This window comes from Pituophis catenifer, unplaced genomic scaffold (assembly GCF_029215685.1).
Source record: "Pituophis catenifer annectens isolate HBS135680 unplaced genomic scaffold, rPitCat1.0.hap2 SCAF_2, whole genome shotgun sequence".
Classification (NCBI taxonomy): Eukaryota; Metazoa; Chordata; class Lepidosauria; order Squamata; family Colubridae; genus Pituophis; species Pituophis catenifer.
In genome coordinates, this window is record NW_027256882.1 from 252,018,145 (window position 1) to 252,043,720 (window position 25,576).

General features: G+C 37.4%; 2 protein-coding genes across 3 annotated transcripts in view; one reads left to right on the forward strand and one right to left on the reverse strand.

The window, feature by feature from the left end:
- CHD1 (chromodomain helicase DNA binding protein 1) overlaps nucleotides 1-6,298 on the forward strand; it is a 62,901-nt gene extending 56,603 nt beyond the window's left edge. Inside the window, exons 32-37 of one of the 2 annotated variants that reach the window (XM_070938763.1) lie at nucleotides 24-164; nucleotides 1,493-1,671; nucleotides 2,024-2,120; nucleotides 2,339-2,393; nucleotides 2,739-2,949; nucleotides 5,321-6,298. In XM_070938763.1, coding sequence (XP_070794864.1) covers nucleotides 24-164; nucleotides 1,493-1,671; nucleotides 2,024-2,120; nucleotides 2,339-2,393; nucleotides 2,739-2,949; nucleotides 5,321-5,666 — 1,029 coding nt within the window. In that variant the 3' untranslated portion in view covers nucleotides 5,667-6,298. Of the gene's footprint in view, nucleotides 1-23; nucleotides 165-1,492; nucleotides 1,672-2,023; nucleotides 2,121-2,335; nucleotides 2,394-2,738; nucleotides 2,950-5,320 lie in introns of both variants that reach the window. The other variant, XM_070938762.1, reaches the window with a different exon arrangement.
- Nucleotides 6,299-14,433: 8,135 nt separating this feature from the next.
- Nucleotides 14,434-25,576, reverse strand: part of RGMB (repulsive guidance molecule BMP co-receptor b) — a 41,472-nt gene continuing 30,329 nt past the window's right edge. Inside the window, exon 6 of the mRNA XM_070934540.1 lies at nucleotides 14,434-15,290. Within this exon, the coding sequence (XP_070790641.1) occupies nucleotides 14,628-15,290 (663 nt within the window). The 3' untranslated portion in view covers nucleotides 14,434-14,627. The remainder of the gene's footprint in view (nucleotides 15,291-25,576) is intronic.

A 25,576-nucleotide genomic window follows, 5' to 3' on the forward strand; every position in this document is an offset into this window, starting at 1 on the left:
ACTCTTGATTTTTTTATTTGTAGACAAATGATTATAAATCTGACAGCAAAGACAAAATAAAAAAAAACCCTTCAGCAGACACACCTGTTCATATAACAGCAAGTGGTGAACCTGTTCCTATATCAGAAGATTCAGAAGAGTTGGATCAGAAAACGTTCAGTATAGTAAGATTATCTTCAGTACTAGCAAATATATTGTTATTTGATCATACCACTTTGTTTGCCTTGTTGTGAATTGCATATGTACAATCTGTTGTCAGGAAAAAAAAAAATCCATATAGAGTTTAACTAATGGATTTGGGATTCTGGCTGATTTCTAGAAAAGTGGTGTTTTATCACCGGCAACGTCAACTAATATGGGAGCAAAGGAGTGTTGAGAGGTAGAATTTTCTCAGCAGGTAAAATTTTGCAAAGTTTAGTTGGGCTCTGACGCACTACTGCCATCTCAGAGTCTCCTTCTGCAAAATGGCATTGCTGGCCAAGATACTGCGTGATTATGACAGACTGTCTGTTGTTATTTGATAAATGTATACCCTGCGTCTCATATTAGAGTTAGCGCATCTATTTTTTTCTACAAGAATTACTTCATGAGGTGTGCTGAGCTGAAAGAGAGTGACTGGTCTAAAGTCACCCAGTGAGCTTCCATGACTGAAGTTGGACTACAAACTTGATCTTCCTATTTCTGGCCTATCACCTTAACCCTTTAGATCTTCTTTTAGGAGGATAACTATTGCAGCAAGTATTGACCAAAATTAGATGATGGCCTAGCCTTTGTGTTGGATAAATAATGAAAAATAGAAAATAACAGCATGTGGCAAAAAAAAATATTTTCAGTCTGTCAGAACAGAGCCATTTTTGTGTAATTATAGTTAACTATAGGGACTATTTTTTACAAAAAGGCTGTGGAGTATCTTGACTAGGTACCTGAACAGAAGCACAGAAAGTATGAATCAGAGTTCCAGTCACAATGGACCATCCCACTTACTAAAAATTATTAAAAAGGCTTTTCTGAAGATTAACCATACCTGTAGAAACTGTCAGCTTGGAATCCTAGTTCAGATTTCAAAACCATAGGAAAGTTGTAACTATTTATCTGTTGCTATTTCAAAAGAATAGAAAGGGAGTTGCACTTAAGAACAAAGTTAACGATCATATGACACTTTCCCAGTTCAAAATGTGCCCATGAACCTGAAATAATTGGGAAAAGTTGTTACAAGTTGCAATAGGTAACTTAGATACCTCTGAAATTTTTTTGCTTTTTCCATTTCAGTAATGATCTACTTGTGCATAGTTAGTTTTAAATATTTATTATTTTAATCTGATGTTTAATATAAAATTGAAAGTTACATTAATTTGTAATAGAAGGCTTTCAATATAAGAACAAGTGTAAATGGAATCACTCTACTGTAAATTTTATGTGTATGTAAGTATCAACTTGTTTAGCAGAACTCTGAATATTGTTTGTGAATATATGAATATCATTTTTTTTACAGTGCAAAGAAAGAATGAGGCCTGTCAAAGCGGCATTGAAGCAGCTGGATAGACCAGAGAAAGGTCTTTCAGAAAGAGAACAACTAGAACATACTAGACAGTGTCTCATAAAAATTGGAGACCATATAACTGAATGTCTAAAAGAATACACAAATCCTGAACAAATTAAACAGTGGAGAAAGTAAGTAAATACACAGATCTACTGAGCTTTTAGTTGCTTTATCATTAAACAGTTTATAGGATTACCACTAGGTGGAAATTGATCTCTGTTACAGCCGCTACTGTGTTAAAGTAATACGTTGGAACCAAGTATTCTCTGCCGAGTTTAAGACTTGTATTTTTGTGCAAATTATTTCATAATTAGCCACCTAATTCATTTTTTATCTGGAACATGGTCTAATTTGTCTTTGAATAAGAACATCTAATAAATAAGGCAGTATTGAATCATAGCAGTAATTTACTGATAGTTGAGAAATGTAACCTGTTAAAATTAAGTCTACATTTTTTTCTTTCTTTCTTTTTTTCAATATTAGGAATTTGTGGATTTTTGTTTCCAAATTTACTGAATTTGATGCCAGAAAACTACACAAATTGTACAAACATGCAATTAAAAAACGCCAGGAAACACAGGTGAGGGGGGAGAGTTATTAAATACTTGCAGATAATGCTGCACGCTGTTTTGTTACGAATAAAAAATGTATCCCATGGATGGGGCTTTGCTTGTGCGGCCCAGTTTCTTCATGCCGCAGCCCTGTGCCAGCCCACAAACCTGGGGTTGGGGTTCCCTGATCTAGTTGAAACTTATCAAATGAAACCTAAATAATATTTTATTTGACTTTTTCCAGCAGTATAATGAACAAAATATCAATAGCGGTGTGAACACAAATTTGATTAGAAATCCAGGTAAGCTATTAACTATTATGCTAATTGTTATACAATATTGTATTATAAGGACATATTCTCCATACTGTTTTCGTATTCCAATTTTAAATATCTCTATGAAATGGGAAAATATTTCCATTTCCACTTTAGTATAAACCTATTTAATTTATACTTTCCACAAACCAAATGGCATATCAATACTGCCCTGAATTTCACAGTTCTCCAATTTTTTAAAAAAGTGTAATTTGCATAGAGATGTGTGTATGTTGCTAGAAATAATATAAAATACCTTATGTTAAAGATCATTGTTTGCAAGCATTTGCAAATATATAAATTGCTGATGCACCTCTATTTCCATTTAAGCAGATGTGGAACGGTTAAAAGAGAACACAAATCATGATGACAGTAGTAGGGACAGTTATTCCTCTGACAGATACTTATCACAGTATCATGATCATCACAAAGACAGACTTCATGGAGATTCGTACAAAAAAAGTGATTCAAGAAAAAGGCCTTATTCCACTTTCAGCAATGGAAAAGATCATAGAGATTGGGATCATTATAAACAGGATAATAGGTAAGTCCTGTGACGTTTCTTGAGTCCAGTGTTCCCAGACATTTCATAATTCTTACTTATCATTAATGAGATAATTATGTACTGAGTTCAGGAAATGATAACATTTATTGATATAATTTTAAATTCATAATATACTTAACACACCTTGAACAAAAACCATAATGTAGTAGGGGATGATAGCATGAAAAGGATCAGGACTATGCATCAGTTTCCATGAATCTACATGAGAAGAAGTTCATTCTCTTCTCACAAACACGCACACCTTGGGAGGAGAGCAGATAAGATGCCAGCTGAAGACAATATGTGGCAACTATTAGTTTCTGTTCTTATACTTAGCATGTATTCCTGAGTTAACAACCACTTGTTCAGCAATCATTCAGTTACAATTTATGCTGAATGAGTGCTGGTTACAACTGGTACTTGAAGTTCCAACCATTCCAGCACCCGCCATGGCCATGTGGTTGTGATCTAGAAACTAGGCAGCCAGTTTGCAGTTATGACAGTCACAGTGTTCTGTGTTCATGTGATTGCATTTATGACCTTCTCTACCAGCTTCCCACAAGCAGAATCAATGAGGAAGCCAGTAAAGAGGGTCACAAGTTGCTCAGATAATCCTCTCCCATCCACACACTCACCATCAGCCCCTTGGGCAACCGCACCTCGCCAGCCACCCACACCCTACATAGCCACTCCCCCACCCAGAAGTAGTCACCCCAATCCCTTCCACTTGTGCACCTTCAGCAGCAGCCAGCCCAAGCCTCACCGGACTTATACCTTGCCTCAACAGCGATCTTGATATACTCACTCTCCCTCCCACTCTCTCCCACCCAGAAATGGCTGCTTACCTGCTTGCCAGCCTGCTTGCAAGCCACCTGGGTTTTGCAACTTCCTGCTGGCTTCCTCACTGAGTTTGCTTATTGGAAGGTGGGATGCAGGTACTGCCTTTGCTAAGCAATGCAGTCATCTGGGGTCTCTCTTTACTATTATATCACTTAGCAATGGAAATTATGGACCCAATTGCTGTAGAAACTGAAGGATTACCTGCATAACAATAGACTTCCAGTGTTTATTTTATTCATGTGTTTATTAAATTTATATGTTAGCCAATTCCCAATGTTACTGACTCATAAGTGTAACAAAATAAAAAAGAGCAAAAATGCTAAAAATCGGAAAAAAAGGGAGAAACCTACACAAAGCAAGGGAAGTTCACTCACCAAACTTCTAGAAGAAAACCCAGGTCCTCAAGTACCTTCAAAACACCACAAGGCATCCATATCTAGGGGGAGTCTCATTTCAGAGGGCAGGTGCTTCTGCAGAGAAGGGACACTTCTGGAGTCCTGACAGAGAACATTGTTTAGCTGAAAGAACTCAAATTGCTTCATCCCTAGCATTGAAAGGGTTCAGAGACCAGAGCCTGCAGTTGATACATGTTGTCTCACAATCTCGGAAGGAGCAGTTGGTGGAAATGAATAGAGGAAAGTGGGCAAGTCAAGCTACAGGTCACTACTTTTTAAGAAGTAAAAAGTTGGTTGTGGCCTCTGTATCAGTGCAGAAGCTTTGTGGTGACTCCATAGGGACTATATCAAGTATATTGGTTATAAGCCAGCAGTATTGCCACCTCCCTGTTCAAAAAACAATTCCAACAGTTTAGGTGGAAAAGACTCATGAATACTTGTGTACAGAGATTTTGTACTGGTGCCTGAAAGAAATCTATGTTGCACATTTCACCTGTTCCTGTAGAATCTGCCTTCTTTCCCCACATTTATCAACACATGTTCTAAGTAATTGACCCAGCATATCCCACTTAGTTTCCTCATTTTATTTTTGTGGTTTTTGTCAGTTCATGTGGCTGATTAAGTGTGATATTAAATATATGCATATGATGATATTAAAGGCATCTGTTTTGAAAGGCTAATTATAAAAGGAATTAGCATTTAAAGAGAAAATTATATTCTTTTCTACTGCAGTCATGAAACGGGTTTTCCCCTTGTGAAAATAGTATTTGCATTGGAAATACTCAGTTTTAAAAATCCTGAGTTCCATAATCACTGAAGGACAGAAAAAAATTAATCCTATGCCGTTATAGTAGATATCTTGAATAAGGTTGCTTTTCAACTTTTATGTCCCAAGACTTTCCACATCAAAAAAAAAAAAAAAAAAAAAAAGGAGGGGAGAGTAGGGGTAACAAATCTTCCTTTCTGTGAATGAGTGTTTCTAAATTTGACAAATAGATAAATGCTACATTTCCAAGAACGCAGCTTTACTTTTAGAAAGTTGTGAAACCTTTATAAAATAATTTGGGGTGTAGATTCTAAAGCTATATTATTTTAAGTTAACTTCCACTATAATAATTATTTTTCTTTATTTTCAGATACTACAATGATAGTAAACATAGAAAGTTAGATGATCACAGAAATAGAGATCACAGGTTGAATCTGGAAGGAAGTTTTAAAGACAGTCGATCACATTTAGATCACCGGATACATTTAGATCATCGATCAAGTTCAGACTACAGTCATCATAAATCTTCAAGAGATTATAGGTATCACTCAGATTGGCAAATGGACCACAGAGCTTCCAGTAGTGGACCCAGATCACCATTAGATCAACGGTCACCTTATGATTCTCGATCTCCTTTAGGACATAGATCTCCTTTTGACCATTCAACAGATCATAAAAGTACACCGGAACATATGTGGAGTAATCGGAAAACATAGCAAAGACTTAACATTTCATGGACTTCTTTTTAGCCATACACAAATAAAACTAACACAGTAATTGCCTTACACGACTTGAAAGATGTGGACCGGATGTGCTCTGAGTAGCAGTATTGTTACTACTTTCCAGTATGCTAGTTATATTATCCCCACAGAAGAAAAAATATTTTTGTATTTAAAGTTTTAATGCTGCACTGTGCTGCAAATGTTGTGGCACATTTTTTTAAAGAAATAGGAAATGTTTACTTTTTACAGGGACCTCAACACTGCCCAACTTAGACTGGATCTTAATCTGAATTCCTTGTCAATAGTTTTATCCTGAATTCAGTTTAAATTATGCTTTTAGATGAGTATTCACATGATAATCTGTGATAGTATTTCAGGAAAGGGGATTTTTTTCAAAGGATGTAATGACCTAGTTCACTTTCCAAAGCTACTTGTTTACGTTATACGCTGCGACCACCTTGCCGCTTTTTCATCACAAGCTTGAATATTTAAATTCTGTACTTATAATTGTAAAATAGTCAGGCGTTCTCCAGTTTGATCAGTTGTAATGCCTTTTTACAAAATGACTGTAAATTATTGTAAATTAATTAAATGAGCTTCCCCTCCCCTGACTTTTTCTTTCTAAATTGGTTTGGCTGATCATTTCCTTTTTAATTTTTTTTTTTTTAAATAAAGTTCAGATGAAATGATTAGAATCTAAAAAGGAAAATAAAAAAAAACTGTCTGCCTTTATAAGAAGAAAATTCAATCCTACAGATTGGACTACATGCAAATGAATTTTTATCCCCTGACATTTGACTCAGGTTGGACAATTATGTCCATTATTTCTTTTATGTTTATATGCCCACAAGATGGATTGTCTTAAAAGCATATTCAAAGCTATTCTGAATCTAAAACACGCATGTTTATCAGAATAAATTTATGATTCAATCATATTTATCTTCTGTAATTTTGCATTTCAGCAAATAAAAGCTACACTCTAAAAGTGTAAAATCCCTGTTACCAATTTGCTTGGGTAATTATTTAAAAAACTATTTAGTCTAGAAATAAGCAGTTAGGTTCTAACATTGGCTCTCAGAGGCTTATATTCATATCCTCAATTATTAGCTTGGCAAAAGGATGGACTTGGCTGCTTCAATTCACAGTTGTTGATTTGTAAGGAAGATCTGGACTAAAAATACATTTAAAAGCTGTTACCAAGATTCTTTTGGGAACTTGTAATCTTTATTTCAGTTAAACAGAGTTATTGTTTAAACTGCATAGAACTGTTTCCATGGCACAGCAAAGTGATGCCAGATTTTCTTCTTTTTCTTAGTCCCGGTGCAACAAACAGCAACTGATGTTGACATTTTTAAATTGAGTGCCTAGCACAAATACGTAGCTTCTACTCTTTTTTTATCCCTCCCAGCAGATCCCTAGGTAAATAGAAAACATTGCTTAAAATCAATGCCAACTCAAATTCATATCCTTTAATTGTGCAAATATAGCTAAGAAAGAAAAGTTGTCCTTGCTAAAATACTGATTTTTCATTATGAAATTGTGTTTCTGCTTACACATGGTTATGAACAAAACTAAAGTGGTTGTTACATATTTTTAAGATACAGCTTTTCTTGTTTGTTGCAGAAAACACAAGTATTAGTTACCAAAATATTTATTATGACATGAACTTTATCACATTACAGCCCATTTCATTAAGATGTTTGGATATTTCTTTACAGCTATGGGGGAGTTGTGGTAGTTTATAGATTGCAAAGTTAATGTCTATACAAGTATCTTTACAATGGGGACGATAAACATAAATTCTCATGTTTTGTGAATTTGTGACACTAAAGAAATATGTTTTCTTCCACTCATTTGAAAAACTTGCAAAACGTATTGAGAGATAACCTATTTTCTCTTTGCATAATATACATTATTTGGAGGTGATACATTGTCTATTTCAGTCCGTGGAAGGCCAATTTACAGGCTTAGGACATGTGGATGGAACTTCTGATTACTCTTGTAAAAATCTGCCTGCAATGAAACCAGGCATAATATATGTTGCGTGATGATAAGGCTCTTGTGCTGGAGTATCATCAAGCAGAACAAAATTTCTCACTCATTTCTGCATTCTTTCAGCTGATTTGTATGTTCATAAAGGAAGTCCTCAAAGGAACTGGAATTCTTCACAAAGAATTTTTGAACAAGACTTCTGAAAACAATAGCTTTCCACAAAAGATACAATAGGGATAATTTAAACATATTTTTATAGAAGATATAATTATAGACTAGGTCTAGCAGATTTAAGGAAACCGAATAAATTAATTTACATAAGGGCAATGCATTCTCATAATACCTTATTGAACAGTTATTTTAAAATGCTATGCATATTAATGTTTCCTATAAAAATATTGTAAATTATAAACAGCTTAATAGATGTCATTTGTATTTTGGTTATGTGGTAACCTATATTAACAGTTACTTGCAAAGTTTTTGGAAAAAATACAGGGCTCTAGGTATTAAATTTCAATATGTGGCGCAAACAGTGAAAACATGAGATGCTAATGAGTAAAATTTAAATAATGTTGAAACCAGGGAAGGGTACTGTTGATGGGAATCGTAATCTTTATATGCATAAATATCCTGACATTTTTCAAGGTGTGCTACTTGGTTCTGCAATTTATGAAGCATCCAAAGTAATGACCAACAGAATTATGTTGAATCTAGGTAAATTTTGGTACTGTAATTTGGGAACTGGCTTGCTTTGTTCTAGCGCAGTTGAAGCAGATGGTCGGATTTCGCTGGAAAGTGGAGAATTGCCCTGAACTATGGTCAGGAGTGAGAGGACTCAGAAAAACTGTCTGGTCAGATCCACTGAGTCGAATAAACTGGGGCAATGGAGGCCCGAGGAGGCGTGGCCAAAACAATTCGACTCAGTGACTGGCCAGACCAACTGGATCATCCCACTCCTGACCCACTTCGCAGCCTTCTGGAAGAAAGCTGTATTCCTATGTTAGAGGTTCCCAATTTATTGACAATGTTAAGCCAGCCTTGTCATGAGAAACCCAGGAGTTTCTTCAGTAAGATTAATACTGTAACTTCAATCCACCCTATTCAGACATTTTTTATAACTATCCATCCTCTGGTAATGCCGTTTTTTTATGTCTGCAATGTTGTTGAACCATGTTGAAGGCAACTGACCGACTTCAAGTGAAATTGAATACTGAGTTTACTGATTGATGAATATCTAAGAGCCGAGGTGGCACAGTGGTTAGAGTGCAGGACTGCAGGCTACTTCAGCTTGGCTATTCTACCAGTAATAAAACACCAGGGCAGCTTGCAGAAAAGATCCACAAGAGATGGCAAAAATAGCTTGCATAATATTACAATATTTTTAGGAATTAAATTAGAGGACACTTAGAAAAATGTGGCATTTTTAATGCGCACAGACTCTTGTAAATACAATAATGAGCTTATAATAGATATATCAAAGCCAGACCTGCAACATAATGGGTAAAGAACATTGTATTGCAAATAGTTTCTAATATTAACACCTTGATCCCATCTATCACAATAGATAAAACATTGGAAGTAATTCATGCTAGATCACAGCAATTACTTCATAATGAGGCAGCTGTTGGACTTGGACACAAGTGTGTTGATTCAGAAGATGGACATCAACCCCAGCTTTGGTGTTGACAATACATAATCACGAGCTTTGTAATGGCAAAGGTAATTTGATCCACAAAGCCAAAGATTCTTTACAGAATCTGTGACCACCTGCAAATTTCCCTAATGTGAGGAAAGGGCCTTCATAAAGCAACTTTTCATTGCTGCATTACAGCCCATGCATGGATCCACACATCTCTATAGAACCGTGATGGCGAACCTATGGCACGCGTGCCACAGGTGGCACGCAGAGCCATATTAGTGGGCACGCCAGCTCAGCTCTGGGGCACATGCGCGCGCCGGCCAGCTGATTTTCGGGCCTTCTGGGCCCACCAGAAGTAGGGAAACAGGCTGTTTCCTGCCTCTGAAGGGCATGGGGGTGGGTGGGGAAGGCCCGTTTTTTTTTCTTACCTGGCTCCAGATCCTCTCTGTGTATCTGGAAACAGCAAAAACAGCCTTTCCCACTTCCTTGGAGGCCTACGGAGGCTCAAAGGGCCCATTTCCCCACTCCCGGTGGGACAGGAAGTGACGTTATTTCCTGTCCCCAGCCTCCAGAGACTCCTAGAGAGGTTCTGGAGGCTGGGGACAGCAAAAAATGTCACTTCCTGTCCCACCGGAAGTTGGGAAATGGGCTTTTTCAGCCTCCGTAGGGCCTCCAAGGGAGTGGGAAAGGCTGTTCCCATATACACAGAGAGGATCTGGAACCAGGTAAAGAAAAACGGGCCTACCAGGCCATCATGTGCCAGGAGCGGGGGGGAGGGGGTTGCGCACACATGTGCGTGGCACGTGCACACACGACCCTTCCCCTGCCCCCCCCCTCTCCTGGCACACGATGGCAAAAAGGTTAGCCATCACTGCTATAGAACGTTTGCCTTTATTGATAGAGAAATTAATTGGGGGAATTTTTTGAGTTTAATGCATTAGATGATCCTGTAAGATGAGACAAATAGTAGCCAATCAGACATCATTTTGGTAAATTGATTTTTCTAGGAGCTACAACCTCAGAATTACACGCCTTAGTTCTGGTTTTGATCTTTCCAAATCATACTTGATTTTAATCAATTAAAAAATGCTACTAGAAGAGTGTAATGCCAGAAAGCAATTCATGGCTCTGCCCACAAGAATCCGCTCCGAAGGGCATAGATTCACTCACGTGCACTTCAGAGCTGATGCTTGTGGGCATAGATTCACGAGTTTTCTACATATCAGAAATATTGACTATCATATATTGATTGATTCATTCAACTTGTGATTGTTTTGGTAGGGAAAGTCTACTGGTTGTAAAATTCCATTGGGTACTGAATTAGGCTTTGGATAAAAGCTTTTGGGGGGGCTTTGGACAATTCAGAGGTTGGTTGCCCAATCCAAGGCAAGAAGTTTAGCTCTCATTAATTAGCTTGCAAAGCTCCAAAATGGTCAATCTTGGGGGCATACTCATTTGAATGAACATTAAGCACCTGTGGAGGGATGAAATGTACCTAATGGAAGAGAAACTGCAAGTTTTAGAACCTTCTTTGAAAAAGTTCCAGTAACTTAAAAAGAAAATCACAATCAGACAGTCTGTCAAATTAGAGATGGGTTCAGGCATTTTTGTATGAAGGAAATTCTTATGGTAAAGTTTTGTTTTGTTAAAAAAAAAAGGTTATCATACCAATAGAAAGTGAACTATTGGCTCGTTACTGCTTATCGGCTTAAAACAAAATGACAATTTTCATTAGGACAAAACCAACAGTAGAATATTTTAATATGCTACAAGAAAGAAAGTGATATCCTTTAACACTTGCTTCAAGGGCACAATTCAAGCAAATATTTTGAGCAGTTTCTATAAACATCATTCAGCTAAAGTTCATCAATGGTTCAGGTTTGTCCTAAGGGAGACAGTGATCCCCCTAAAGCTCTTTGGAAAGAACTAGCTCATCTCAATGGGCGCTCCTCACCATCCTTGCCTAAGACCCTGGGCAATTTATTTCTCCAAAGGAGTCAACAGTGTGATTGTTTGATTAGACTCTCCATCCCCCACAAAACACCTTTTACAGAACTCTTCCAACATTGGCATTAATCCTGCAATTAGTAAATGGACTTGTCAATCACAGTTGAATCCATGCCTCTCCCACTCCCTTATTTTTATGGAAGAAAGTAGTTGATATTTGCAGACACAGCGTCTGGCTGTCTGCAGCACCCCAAACCATTACATTATTCATGAAGCTTCACTGTTCACTTAATTACTCTATGGGGCTTTAGTCTCGTCTCGATAAGCTGTTGCTTTGGTTTCAGGCACTGCATTTTCCTCTCAAAATTTGGAGAGTGGTTGGATTTAATTGGAACACACCTTTAGTTTACATTACTAGTCGTCAACTATTATATACTGGCAACCAGCAGGGGTCAGTAATGGCACAAACATTCCACAGCATGATATGTAACTTTATTATTCTATCATAATTTAAAGTATACACTGCACGGTCACTTTTCTTTTTCACACAAACATATACTTAATAGTATAGCCATGAAGCACATCTAAAACGGTTTGCAAAATATCGGGCATACTGTGGGTTTTGTTTTGTATTCTTTTTCTCAAGCATAAGTCTGAAGTTTTCTAAAAGAAACAGTCAGTTGGAGTATCTGTGAAAACCAGTGTTCCCTCTAAGTATATGTTTTCTCCCAGAGACCACTCACTAACTTCAAACTATCCATATGTTTGGCATTAACTAAAGTTCTTTTGGCTCTGGTGGACTTTTAAGAACCAACATGTGCGAATAACATTTTCGTAAGAAATCGCACAGGACAAGAAGCAAAAAGCATTCCAAATGCCAACTTTTCCAAAATAGGATTCCTCTCTGGATTTCAGTTTAGAGTTATTCGTTGTGCATTTTTGTCAGCACATGCATGTATGCACATCTTGGGAATGCAGAAAATTAGCATATACCTGTTGTTTACAATGGGCTTACATTGTAGCTACAACTCTAGACTTGTCTAACCAGACTTCTTCCACAAATACTTTTTCACTTGGCACATAAAAATATGAAAAAAATCAACTATTCTAAGACCATCATGTCTGTCTCCATACAAGACTGGAAAGGGTACAGGGGGAGAAATACAGTAAGGTTGGTTTCATATTCTATGTTGCCTTATTGCCTTAACAACTGACCAAAGGCAGAATTTTAAACATTTTGTAGCTGCAAAAACTAAGTCATGTACTTCAGCCACAAAAACTGAACCTCAAGTTCATCCTAACGCTCTTGACATCAGGCACATTTTGAATATACAAACTAGCAAGCAACTTTTCTTGTATTTGGTGACTTTAAGTAAAAGCTTATACAATTATGGTGCTGTCACTTTAAAGCAGACAGGATTTACTTAAGCTCAACAAGAATTTGCATGTCATGAATCCAAGCCAAGCAAGCTAGAAGTACAGTATGTGTATAACTAGGATACAATTCCAATCAGTATTATAAACCAATGTTTTTCCACTTCAATGAAAGTTACTAGGCACATGGAAGGACAATGCAACTAAATCCAGGGACAGAATAATGGTGGCACCTTCAATCTTTGACACTTCCAATCTCAAATGCTGGTTAAACATAGCAACCCATTCCTAGATCAACCACTAAAGTCCAAAGGAGCATGTACCATTTCACAGTCCAAGGAACCACCATGCCTTCCCAACACAATGCTAATTGCTAATGTTTTGCTAATTGCTCTTCATTAAGCGTAGCTAAAACTGATTGTTTTTAGTAACCGGAAACTCTAGCAATCCTTAAATCACATTTAACCTGAAATGGTCTGAAATGGTCTGAAGCAGGCTTGTTGTCAGCCTAGTTGCTAGCATGGTAAATGATATTCTGCTAATAAGAGAGTAAAAAAATGATTGTTCAGCTGGCAGTGAATGTTTTATATAGATTTCTCTGTGCCTAGAGTATATTTTAAGGACCTAAGTGCAACAATTCTAGCAAGCGTTGGAAGGAGCTATGTTGAAATAAAATACTGTAAGTATGGTACACTTACAGTCTCCTCAGTTACACAAAAGGAAAAAAAAAAAACCCAAAATGGCATTTGGGCACCCAAAAGTTTTAATTGGGTCATTCATTTCTTATTGGCTGCAGCTTGTATCACAGATGCATCATATAATAGAGTAGATTGTAGTCCATCAAAACTGATGTTACAATAAATCTGCCAGTCTTTTACACATCCAAAATAATGTTTATGTGCATCTTTGTACTTAGACCAATGCACAAAGTCTTGCAGTTGAGCAACTTGCTAAAATTGACAAAGGAATGATAATTAAGTAGTTAACCTCCTGAGCAATATCCATTTTCTTAATTTTCTACCTTTCTTTTCAGACAATTCAAAAATTATATTCGTTACCAATTTTTATGGGTTTTGCTGTTGTTGCAAAAATGTTTAGGAGTAAAATTAAGCAAGTAAGGCCTACCACTATTTTAGGGTACAACATTTAATACAAACCACTTGAAGACATCCATATAGATATGAAAAAGATTTGAGTCCTAGCCCACCCCAAAAAGCTTTGGAAAGTCTTTAGGCCTCATTCATAGACATCTGGAAAGAAAAGAGACACAGCTTTCTATGTGTGTCCTTTGCGAAATTCGTAGAAAACTTGTATTTTGTACTTGTATATTAGAACCCAAGTACAATTTTTAATCCTAAAAAGCAATTCTTGGAAGGAAGCAGACATTTGCTGCATCAGTAAACAATAAGATGCAGTTGTGAATGCACTAATTCTGAGGGCTGATGGCCAATAATTGCTGCATTCCTATGAAATGGAGGCTACTGGCCCAGGGTCCAATGTAAATCCTAGGCTTGTTTTAGACCTAGGTCTACATTATCTACCTAGCTAGATTCTTGTGTTGCCGTAACTGGCTAAAGGAATGGCAAAAAAAGAAAGAAAAGGAATCAAATAAAATGTATAAGTGTATGAATTAAGCTAGGCAATACTTAGAGGGCATACTGGGTATGATATATGTACAGATGGATATATGCTTTACATATTACCTAGATACACATAAATAGTTAATATATAAAAAATAAAGTGCTTTCTATTAGGTCCTGATGAGAGGACATTATAAAATGTTTCACCAACTGCAAAGCAAAAAAATATTACAATCAAAAGAATATTACATCCAACATACATAAGAAAAAGGATAACACAATTATATACACTCCTCTGGATGTCCCAGGACAAAAAAGCATCCCTTCATATACACAGTATATACATATATGTTCTTAATATATTATGACAATATATATTTTAAAACTTTGTTCTCTACAACAACCACCAAAGAGGGGAGGATCCTACAAAAACACAAGAAGCAGAAAGCCTACAAGTCCAAGTCCAAGTCCAAATTCTCCCCCCTGAACACTGCCCTCATTGTTGGGGAAGATGTGCCATCTCTCCTTCCTCGGATGCAGCGCCTCAACATCCTGCAAGGCACTGTGTGCAGCAGCTGTGAAATTGGCATCACCGGTGGTGAGTAAATCAAACACACAAGAATGAAAATAGATGTCCTTCAGCAGCATCTTCTCATGGCACTTGGTGGTTGCACTCTCCAGTGTATATATGGAACGGGTGTGACTTGAAGCACCAGAAGGAAGGAGCTGCCCTCCCACTGGTAAAGGAAGATGCCCGTTGTCATCAATGCGTTCACTGGAAGGGCAGCCGTTCATACAGAGCTGCAGGTCCTGGCTCTCCTCATAAGCCAGGGCTAGCTCTTCTGGCATGCGAATGGATAGTGTTAAGTAACGGCCAAGCTGGCGCACAAACACAGTAGTTCCAATGTACCTAGCATGCATTTCCACGTATTTGCCACTCACTCTTTCCACAATACGCAAGCTTTTGGGGTCCCCATCTCCACCACTAGTTGTGCCATCTACAAAAGCTGCTGGCAAATCATCGGTTACTGCCTGATACACCTTCTGGTCTGTACAGTCTTGGTAAGATTTAAAGATAATGGTAATCTGTGGGGAAAACAAAAGAAACAAGAGAGTTAGAATGGGACACATGACAGTTCATCGATATGTATCATGGACTATATAAATTCCAACAGACTAAACTGAGCTGCGGTGGCACAGTGGTTAGAATGCAGTACTGCAGGCTACTTCTGCTGACTGCCAGCTAACTGCAATTTGGCAGTTCAAATCTCCCCAGACTCAAGGTTGACTCAGCCTTCCATTCTTCCGAGGTTGGTAAAATGAGGACCCAGATTGTTGGGGGTAATAGGCTAACTCTGTAAACCGCTTAGAGAGGGCTGGAAAGCACTGTGAAGCGGTATATAAATCTAATGCTATTGCTATTAAGAAGTCCTAAAGAGGAGCATCTATTGTTAAAAATAGAGCAATGTAATTATACAAATTTCAGGAACAGGTTTGTCAATTCACAGTGTGCAACATTTCCAAATCATTATTGCACAACTATTTTATCCTCAAAGTTACAAGAAGACCAACATGCTGCTATTTAAAACAGCTAAACCTCTTAGGGAGAACTTTCCGACTTAAAAAGTAGGGCTCCATAAGAGTAAAAGTAGGGGACAAGATAGTTAATTCTGTGCTGTTGTTTCCAGCCAAATACCAATAATGAGGGTATTTATTCATTGTGCAAAATCACAAAAGTGTCTTCAATGTACATAATGATAAATTTAGTCCATTTCAGAATATATCACATTTGTAAGATCTAATGGAAACAAGCACTCTTATCTTAGTGGATTGCAAACATCTCCTCAGAATTATCCCAAGCCGATGTGACAGAAAAATATGGTATCCATAGTATTATCCATAGATAAATCATAACTATTATAGTACCAATCACTTGATCAGTGACTTAAGCAACTATATTGGTGAGTTGCTGTCTACGTAATACAGACATTTTCCAGGCAAATAAACAGGTTATGCAAGTCCTCATAGCTCTCTCATTTGTCACTAAACTTTAGCAGCAAATCTCCTGTACAAAGTCTTCAATTACCGTATTTTTCGGAGTATAAGACACACCTTTCCCCCCCCCAAAAGGGGGTGAAAATTTAGGTGCGTCTTATATACCAAATGTAGCCCCACGCACCCTTTGGCCTCTGCCTCCCAGCAATTTGCGTCCTTTTAACAAACAGCCTGGTCAGCTTCAGCACAGCCTGATTTACCACAAGCACTGGTTGGTGGTTGGCTCTGCCTCCCGGAATACCACCTATCAACTGTTCCAGGCTGCGGGGATTGCACAGCCCATTGCCACCTCCGCTCGCCTCATTTTCAATCTCCAGGAGTCCCGTTTTCAGCTTCCACGTGCGCCATTTTCAGGAGGGAAAAACACCTAAGCAAATGTTCTCTACATGTCTACCTTACTGTTCATGAAATCATATATTTTAAAGATTACTTTATTCCCTTCTAAGGTCTCTAGTATTAAACTTCAGAATGCTCCCTTCAGTATTTCTCTCTCTCTCCCTTCCAGCATTAAGTGTTTTGCTCTAAGATACATGTTTATTCTACATTGTGTGTTTCTTTAATCAAATGCATCTAAGCTGTTTATAAGTTTATGGAACAAAATAATTCTAACAAAATAACTAGTTTTCGTAATCTGTCTCTTATTTTCCACCTATCTTCTCAGGAGCCTTGAAATGGTTCACAAAGAATTGCCCCTTAAAAAAAAGGGGGGGGAGTGACTGCCCCTCCCAAAGTTGACCAAAGAACTTCCACATAGGTGTTAGAACTTGAACTTTGATCTATTCATATTTGTTCTCTGTCATTTTTAACAGAAGCTGTCAATTAAAGAAGAGTCAAATATTCATGTTAGGAAGGGCACCACACAATATTCTTATCAGATACTATCAAGAACATTTAGTTTTTACTACATTTGGGATTCTCTCCCTTTTCTGTCTTCGTCATTTTCCTCCTCCTACACCATACTTGTTTTAGCTCCACATATTCACCCCTGTGCCACCAGATTGGAATTTTCCAGCAATTTCTTCAGTCCAAATCACTTACGAGGTTTAGCTGTTTTAGCCCAGCTTGTCTTCAGTGTCTCAAATGCATAGCCACAGGCCATCACCAGGACCGTGTGGCTTTGAAAGGAAACATGTGTTTACATTGTCTGGTTCTGAGCAAGGATTGAGTGCTCTCTATTCTACCAGAGAAAACCACAATTTCTTTTTGAATAATGTTAGAGTCAGCTCACAATCCCCCAGGGAACCATACTTTGGAGATTTCACTAGTTATTGGTTGCATAAGCCATTCTTCTCTTGATTTCTCTTAGGAATGGAAGGGGAGAATCAGGTACTACATAAAGCTGAGAATGAAATATGCTACACAATAAAACTGAGAATGAGAACATGCTACGAATGAGCAGCTACTTTTTAGTGGCTGAAAAACTCGAGTCTCCAGCAGCATAGACATGGGATCCACTTTGTAATTAAATTAATGCTGCTTAGCAGAAAAAGCTATTAGCCAAAGGAAAATAAGAATCCTGAGCAAGTTTACTCATACCTAAAGTGAGAGATTAATTAGAGCTCTCCTTTCCTTCTGCTGATCCCTTCAGCCTCACCATCTTGCCACAAGACTAATTGCCGTAATTCTCCCCATTAACGTCACTTTGAGCTATGATCTTCTATTTCATAGAATGATTGTAGTTTTGTTGACAAAACAGTTGATTCCCATATTTTAACCAATTGCATTTAGAGGTCTGAGATGGAAAATTTAAAGCAAAGCCCCAAAGAGCTGCTTCCAATGATGATTTAACATTGGAGGGGCAACCCTGTAGTATTGGGATAAAATTTCAGATTTCCATGTACTACACCAACTCTTGCCCAGGATGGATAAAAATCAATGATTTTTTTAAAAAAATAAAAAAAAAATCGGTTTTTTTTTTATTTAAATCGGATTTTTTTGATTTTTATCGAATTTATTTTAAATGTAACCTTATTTAGAATTAGAGATGCAAAGTTCCCAGAACTGGAAGTCCATATCCATATCCATATTACTTTGTCTTGCTAGGATTGAGCTTCAATCTGTTTCCCCTATTCATTGCCCTACAACCTCCAAACATTGATTCAAGTCTTTTATGATATATGTTGGTGGTCCACAGGGTGGATAACAATCAATGATTTTTTAAAAAAAATCAAAAAAATCAGATTTTTAAGTCGGATTTTTTTGATTTTTATTGAATTTATTTTGGGCTAAAAATCTATCATAATATAGTTTTCTATTTAAGATACATAAATAATTTAGTTTATTCAGCATGAAATGGAGCTTAGTTACATAGCATGAGGCTGTATATTCTGCAACACTGGGACTATCGGTGAGTGGGTGGGTGGGTCAAAGGAGTAGCAGAGATGACAGTTGCTCTTTAAAAATTATGATTTAAATCGAGTTGATTTAAATCAAGCCTTTTTACTAGTGATTTAAATCATGATTTAAATTGTGATTTAAATCGAATCCACCCTGCTCTTGCCACATCAAATGGCAGGTTCCCTAGCCCTGGCATCCAGCAGAAAACTTAGCAATGTAATTCCCTTTGCTAGGACAAGCTTTGGAATATGATCCATGTTTTAAGGGCAGTGGGGAAAGCCATCCATAAAACTCACTTCCCTTACTATGTGTATGTTATGAGTTTCTGAGAGAAGACATGATCATGGTCTCTCCACCTGGTATCCCTTTGATTTTATTTATTTTTTTAGATCAGAGAACTATTGTCCTCTGAAGGGCCCATGAGCTACAGGAAAAAAATGAGAGAGAACCAGAACAATTGTGTGCTGAATATGTGGGATCATGTCTTCTGTCAGAAAGATCATGATCTGATCTCTTTTGAATTCTCTTATTACCATGTTGCAAAGATATGAATGTCCAAAATAAGGCCTACGTAAGACAGCCAACTACCTTGGTGCTATAGAATTCTAGGACCCATGACAAATAGAGTTTGCCTTCTGCTTGCCGCAAATGCAACTGTTCCTCTCAATGTATCTCTAAAGGCACATGATGCCCATTACAATTCAATAAACTTTCCCAAGACTTTATAACAAGGGATTGCTAAATAAAGGCATGTGATATTAGAAAGAGATGGCAATATATTCAGTGCTTTCAGCTGAATGCTCTTTTTATGACCTCATTCATCCATTGTCTTCAGTATTGGCAAAGGAACCACGAGGAAGATTACAAAAAGTTATCTTTTCCAAACATTTTATCTGGCTTTCTAAACAAACAGAAGCTATCATTTTTATGTTCTGTTGGAGCCTGTTTCAGCAAAGATTTCAGTAATTCACATGTTTAAAGAACTATTATTAGTACCAGTACATTCACTTTTACTTTTTTCACATAAATAGCATTTGTAATATCAACTGCTACATTTTATAGTACAAACTAATTTAAATGAAAGTTTCCAATCATGAGTACAACTGAGTCAATTTTACACTACACAATCAGAACTGCAAGAAAATTTGTGTCCATGCCAGTGAGAATTCCCATACTTCAAGAATTTCAGGCATGTTAAAACATCCTCTCAATGGGTACTGCTAAAGCCAAGAGGTGGGGGAGGGAGGGAAGGAGGATGTGAAGAATTCAAATAAAATCTCAGAGATGGCAGATTGAGAACCTCTGCCATAGAAATAATATGTGCAAAATTACATCCATTTATGAACTGCAGCCCCAACTACACGTGTGTGAAAGGTAATATGATTACCTTTCTTTCAAGAAGCACATTTCTCTACCTGCAACAGATTGATTCCAAAATTAATGTTATTGTTTTAATAAAAACAAACACTTTTGAAACAATAATATGGTGAATGATTAACATGTTGAGTATTGTTGATGGCAAAGATAATGTTCCGGCAAGTACTCATTATTATACTAACTATTTTCAAAGTAAACACTGACTATCCATCACATTTAAAGCTATTTGCCTTTAGTGTCTGGAATGGTGAGAATTGATAGCAAGGTATCTGGAAGGCCTTAGATGACATAGAAAAGAAAATAGCATTCTTCTGTATAAATACATACATATATCCAAGAATAATTGTTGACTTAATTGTTGTTCCTTGGATTGTGCTCCCATTTTCTGGGATAATTTAGATGGCACTATTTAAATCACCTCAGTTTTTACATTTTTATTTCTTTAGTATAACAGTATACCGTTATACTGAAGAAATAGACAGTATAACATGTGAAGGTCCTATAGCTGTCACATATTGGAATTATGGTGGATACCATGTGAGACACTGTCTGAAAGATAGATGGTGCTAGCAGAAACTACTAAAGTAGTTGTCCAAAGCAAGAGACTGGGCTAACGTGAAAAAACCCAGAGGATTTCTGGGGGATAGGACTTAGGTCCTCCAAGCTTTTATCTTGCAGCTGGGAGAAGCTCTTGTTAATTTTGCAGCTGCTTGGGAGAGAATGTGGTTGAGATTTTTCTTAACACATTGGGTAATAATGAGGTAGTTTTAAGTTTAGCTTCTCATGTTTTTCCTAGCATGATCATGGAAAAAAATCCAGAGAGAAAAGAAGCAAAGGTTAGTTGAGAAGAATAAAAAGATTTTTCTGGAGCAAATGATCCTTTGCTTTTGATTCCCTGGACTTCTCCAATGTTTTGGAGAGCTTCAACATAAGGCTGCTGATTCTTCAGTCTCTTTCCACAGAGTTCTACTCTGCTCTGTCTTTGTAATTTTATTATTATTATTATTATTATTATTATTATTATTATTATTATTATTATTATTATTATTTCAAACAGAGACAAGATAGTGTAATCTCACTCTAAATGACAAAAAGTCATTCTTCGCCTGTAGAGATTTAAAGTAGGCCAAGCTTTACAAGCTTACTATTTGGTCTTTTGCTATGAAAAGAAAGAATTTACTACTCTTGGATTGCAATTTTACACTCATTTATCTGGGAATCCAATCAGTGAATTCATTGAGACTTAACTTCAGAGTAAACACATACAGATTTGTAATGTTCCTTTTAAAGTGCTAACTGTCAATCAACCCAACTACAGACAATTCCATATGCACATATATTGCACATTACTGCAAAAGTGTTACAGAAGAATAGCAAATGCATTTCTTCATGGACACTAATATTATCAGAACTCATCTGATTTTCCCCCAGAGAATGATCCCATCTAGCTGCATATTGGGTTGCTCTGTCAATTATTCCTCCTTTAAAGGTTTCTTGAAATGAAACCTTTCAGTACATACCCCCTCACTCTCTAAGCATGATCATGAAAATGCTTTTTGAAAGTCTCTGAACCTCCAAACACCATCTGCATTGCTTACTTGTTTCTCTGACCTAATCCATAAACTGCAATAACTTACTCTGGCACATTTGCTCTATACCACACCATTTATTATTAATAGATGATATTGCTGTGCATTTAAAACATCAATGCTTTTGTTAAACATTTCACCTCCCCTCCTGCCAACTCTCTTCCTAAACTACTTTGCTTTTATTCATTCATTTTTAATACATCTCTTCCAATTGATTCTACAGCTCACCAGTAAGGTACACCTGGCTAAATTCTATGCCTCCAGGGATAATCCACAATAGAAATGTTTGCATTCTGCACTTCACGCATAAGGCTGAAGTCCAAACTCACTAGGTGGCATTAAGGAATGTACCTGCATCTTACTCTCCTACTAATAAATGGAGATTATTCACTGATCTTCTGAAAATGCCTCAAATGATTTTACTTATACCGTATTTTTTGGACGTTCCTGACTATAAGACACACCTACCTTTTTTGGTGAGGAAAACAAGAAAAAGAAATCTGGATGTGTTTCCCAGAAATTTTGCCTTTTTGCAGCAAATAGCCTGCTTTACTTTCATTTTCATTTTCAGCATAGCTTGATTAGCACAAGAAAAAAAAATCTGCTCCCAGCAATTTACCTCCTTGCAGCAAGCAGCAGAGGCCTGCGCAGCAATAGGCAATGGCAATCCCTGCAGCCTGAAACAGCTGAGCTGCGCGATCATCAGAGGCTTTTTTTTTAATTTTTAAAAGCATTTTTTCTACAACTTCTTTGGCAGAAGAGGTTGTAGAAAAAATGTTTTTAAAGGCCATTGATGATCCCAGCTGAGTTGCCTGATCGTCAGAGGCTTTTAAAACCATTTTGTAGAAAAAATGGTTTTAAAGATAAAAAAAAAAAAGTTGGCCACGCCCACTCAGTCACATTACCCCCCACCAAGTCATGCCCACAGAACCAGTAGTAACAAATTTTAAATTTCACCACTGGCTTCAAATCTACCTGTACAGGTCAACGTGATGTCACTGCAGACTAGTCAATTGCTAATATTAAGAGTTAGGTTATCAGCATGTCAACAATTATGAACATGTGACACAGTACAGCGATTAGGGAAAGCAAATACATCCTACTGAACTTGCATACTTATCCAGTCTAAGGCTAGCCTAATCAATTATCTTAAACCTTCCAGAAAAGCACCAATATATTATTTTTAAAGGTATTGTGGCCAGCTCCCAGCTTCAAAAAAGGTGGTTTTCTATTAAAGACTTTCTGTGTTGAAATTATGCACCCATCAATATCAGCTCTGCAATATGTAGAGCTACAAGATATAACCTTGAAGTGATCAACTAACATCCAGTTTGTACAAGTTGTCCTCCTGACAAAATTCTCAACTCAACAAGTCAATGACCACTTGCAAACCTTCACTGACCATCTTTATTCTTTTATTAAATTCAAGCATGGTAATTCAGAATAACAAAACAATAACTTTTAGCATACTGTCATTATATAATTAATGACAGTTCTAATTCCTGAGAGCAATTGAAAATCGGTGTGTGCATATTTGGAAAAAATATGGATATGAATTATATTCAAAATTATAAACTGACAAAAACTGAAATTAACAGATATTAATTATATTGCTGTATAAATATGAAAATATTCCAATAGCGGGGACAAAAAAATAAAATATTTAATCCATCCCTGTGTGTGTTAATATTTTATTGAAATTCAAAATGTCATTTAAATTTTTTTTTACTGGAATCTTAAAAGATATATCATTATTTATTAATTGATTTAATATATTTTTTTATTTCTAGAAGAAAGTTCTAGAAAAAAATAGGAAATACTAATCTTTTAACATGTGAAAAAGGTTATCCATGTTTTCATTTGCAGTACATTGTAAAAAGTTATGTTTTTAAGGAAAATCTCTTTAGGGAAAATAGTTTGAAGATTTGAGCTATTCTATCTTATTATTATTTAATAATATTCAATGTATTCTATTAAATTGTGTTTCTCATTTTAGAAACAAAGCATTCTCTAAAGAAAACTACTCTACTACAGATAGTCCTTGATTTATGAGTACAATTGAGACCAAAATTTATGTTGGTTAAATGAGACAGTTGTTAAATAAATTTTGCCACATTATATGATCTTTCTTGCCACAGTTGTTAAGTGAACTACTGCAGATGTTAAGTTAGTAACATGGTTGTTGAGTGAATCTGGCTTCCTCCAATGATGATGCTTGTCAGAAGGATGCAAAAGGTGATCATATGTCCCCAGGACACTTCCAGTTGCCAAGTGTCCAAATATCGATCACGTGATGATGATGATGCAATGGTTGTGTGAAAACTGTCATCAGCCATTTTTCAGTGGTATTGTAACTTTGAACAGTCACTAAACAAATGAATGTAAGTAGAGGACTACCTGTATAATGTAGCTTACTCTTTCAAATAAAACCTTTGATTCTGCCCACTTAAAGTAATCAGATAAATACTAAGAACTAGAGCAGTGTTTCCAAACTTTGACAGCTTTACATTATGTGGACTTCAACTCTCAGAATTCCCTAACCAGCATGGTGATTGCAGAATTCTGGTAGTTGAAGTCCATGCATTTTAAAACTGCCAAGGACAAGAATCGTTGACTAGACAGTTAAGATTACTGCTTCAAGTTTTCTGACTAAAAAAATCCTTATCTATTTAAAGTGCACTCAGAGGAGAGTGTTTCCAAGCGGAACTCCATTTGCTCCAATGGCCTCATTGTAATGCACAACTAGAGGCTGGGGCATTCTGAAAGCTTCTTGAGCTTCAAATGATGTTTCATTTTCATTGAATGTCCTTAAACCGCAGATTCACAGTGTGTTCAGTATTAAATCCGGAAATAGACTGATTTCATTTTAGATCTACAGAGATATAGTTGCAAACTGGATTAAGCCAGTGGTAGGTTTCTACCAGTTCGCACCGGGTCGGGCGAATCGGTAGTAGTAATTTGGCCTGGGTCGCCAAACCGTTAGCAACTGCTGACTGGCCACGCCCCCGATCTGGTAGCCCGGTCGCCGCTCGCTTGCCCTGCTGGCCCGCCTGACTGCCAGGAAGCAGCTCTCAAAGAGGTGGCTGGGAGGCTTCTTGCAATTGCATTGCCGCTGAAAACTACCAGAGGTCACTGAAAAAGCTGCTGTCGTCATATCCCATTGCCTGCTGTGTCAGTCCAAATGCAACACAGCAGGCAATGGGATGCACGTGCGTGGCCGGCGCAAAGAACAGGGCGATGGCAGTGGCTTTGTCACTGACCTCTGGTAATTTTCAATGGCAATGCGACTGCAAGAAGCCTCCCACCTACCGCCTCTTTGAGAGCTGCTTGCAGGCAGCGGTGGCTGGCTGGAGGTTGCCGAAAACTACCTGAGGTCAGCTTGCCTTCCGGACTCCAGACCAGCCGCCACAGGAAGAAGGTAAGCAGCCCGAAGAGGCGGTGGTGGGGGAGGACTAAGGCCTGGACCGCTGAAGGAGGGGAAACGGGGCAACGTGTGTGATTGACAAAAGGGAGGGCGGGGTGGTATGCAGGAGGATGTCTTTGATAGATTAGGTCAGGCCTGGGCAGAAAATAAGTAGATAGGTAGAAATTCAAACATTTTTCTGTGGGTGTGGCTAGGTGGGGTGGTCATGTGAATGAGTGGCCGTGGCTGTGTGACGTCAAGTTGCCCCCGCCCACTCAGTCACATGACCACCAAGCCATGCTCACCAAGCAAGCCACACCCACAGAACCAGTAGTAAAAAAATTTGAAACCAACCACTGGATTAAGCCATCCCTAAGTGCACAAATTATGCAATTCATTTTAATGCATACACTTTTCTCTGTTGTGTTCAATCACACACTGTGTATTTTACTGTTCCAAGTTTCTTCTGTAATTGACCTGACATGCCAATAGATGGTACTTCAGGAACAGGTCTGTCTAGCCGGCATATCCGCCTATGCTCTCAACACACAGCAAGGCAGACTGCTGAACAGGCAGTTTCAGATCATGAACGGTACGCCTCTCATTATTTT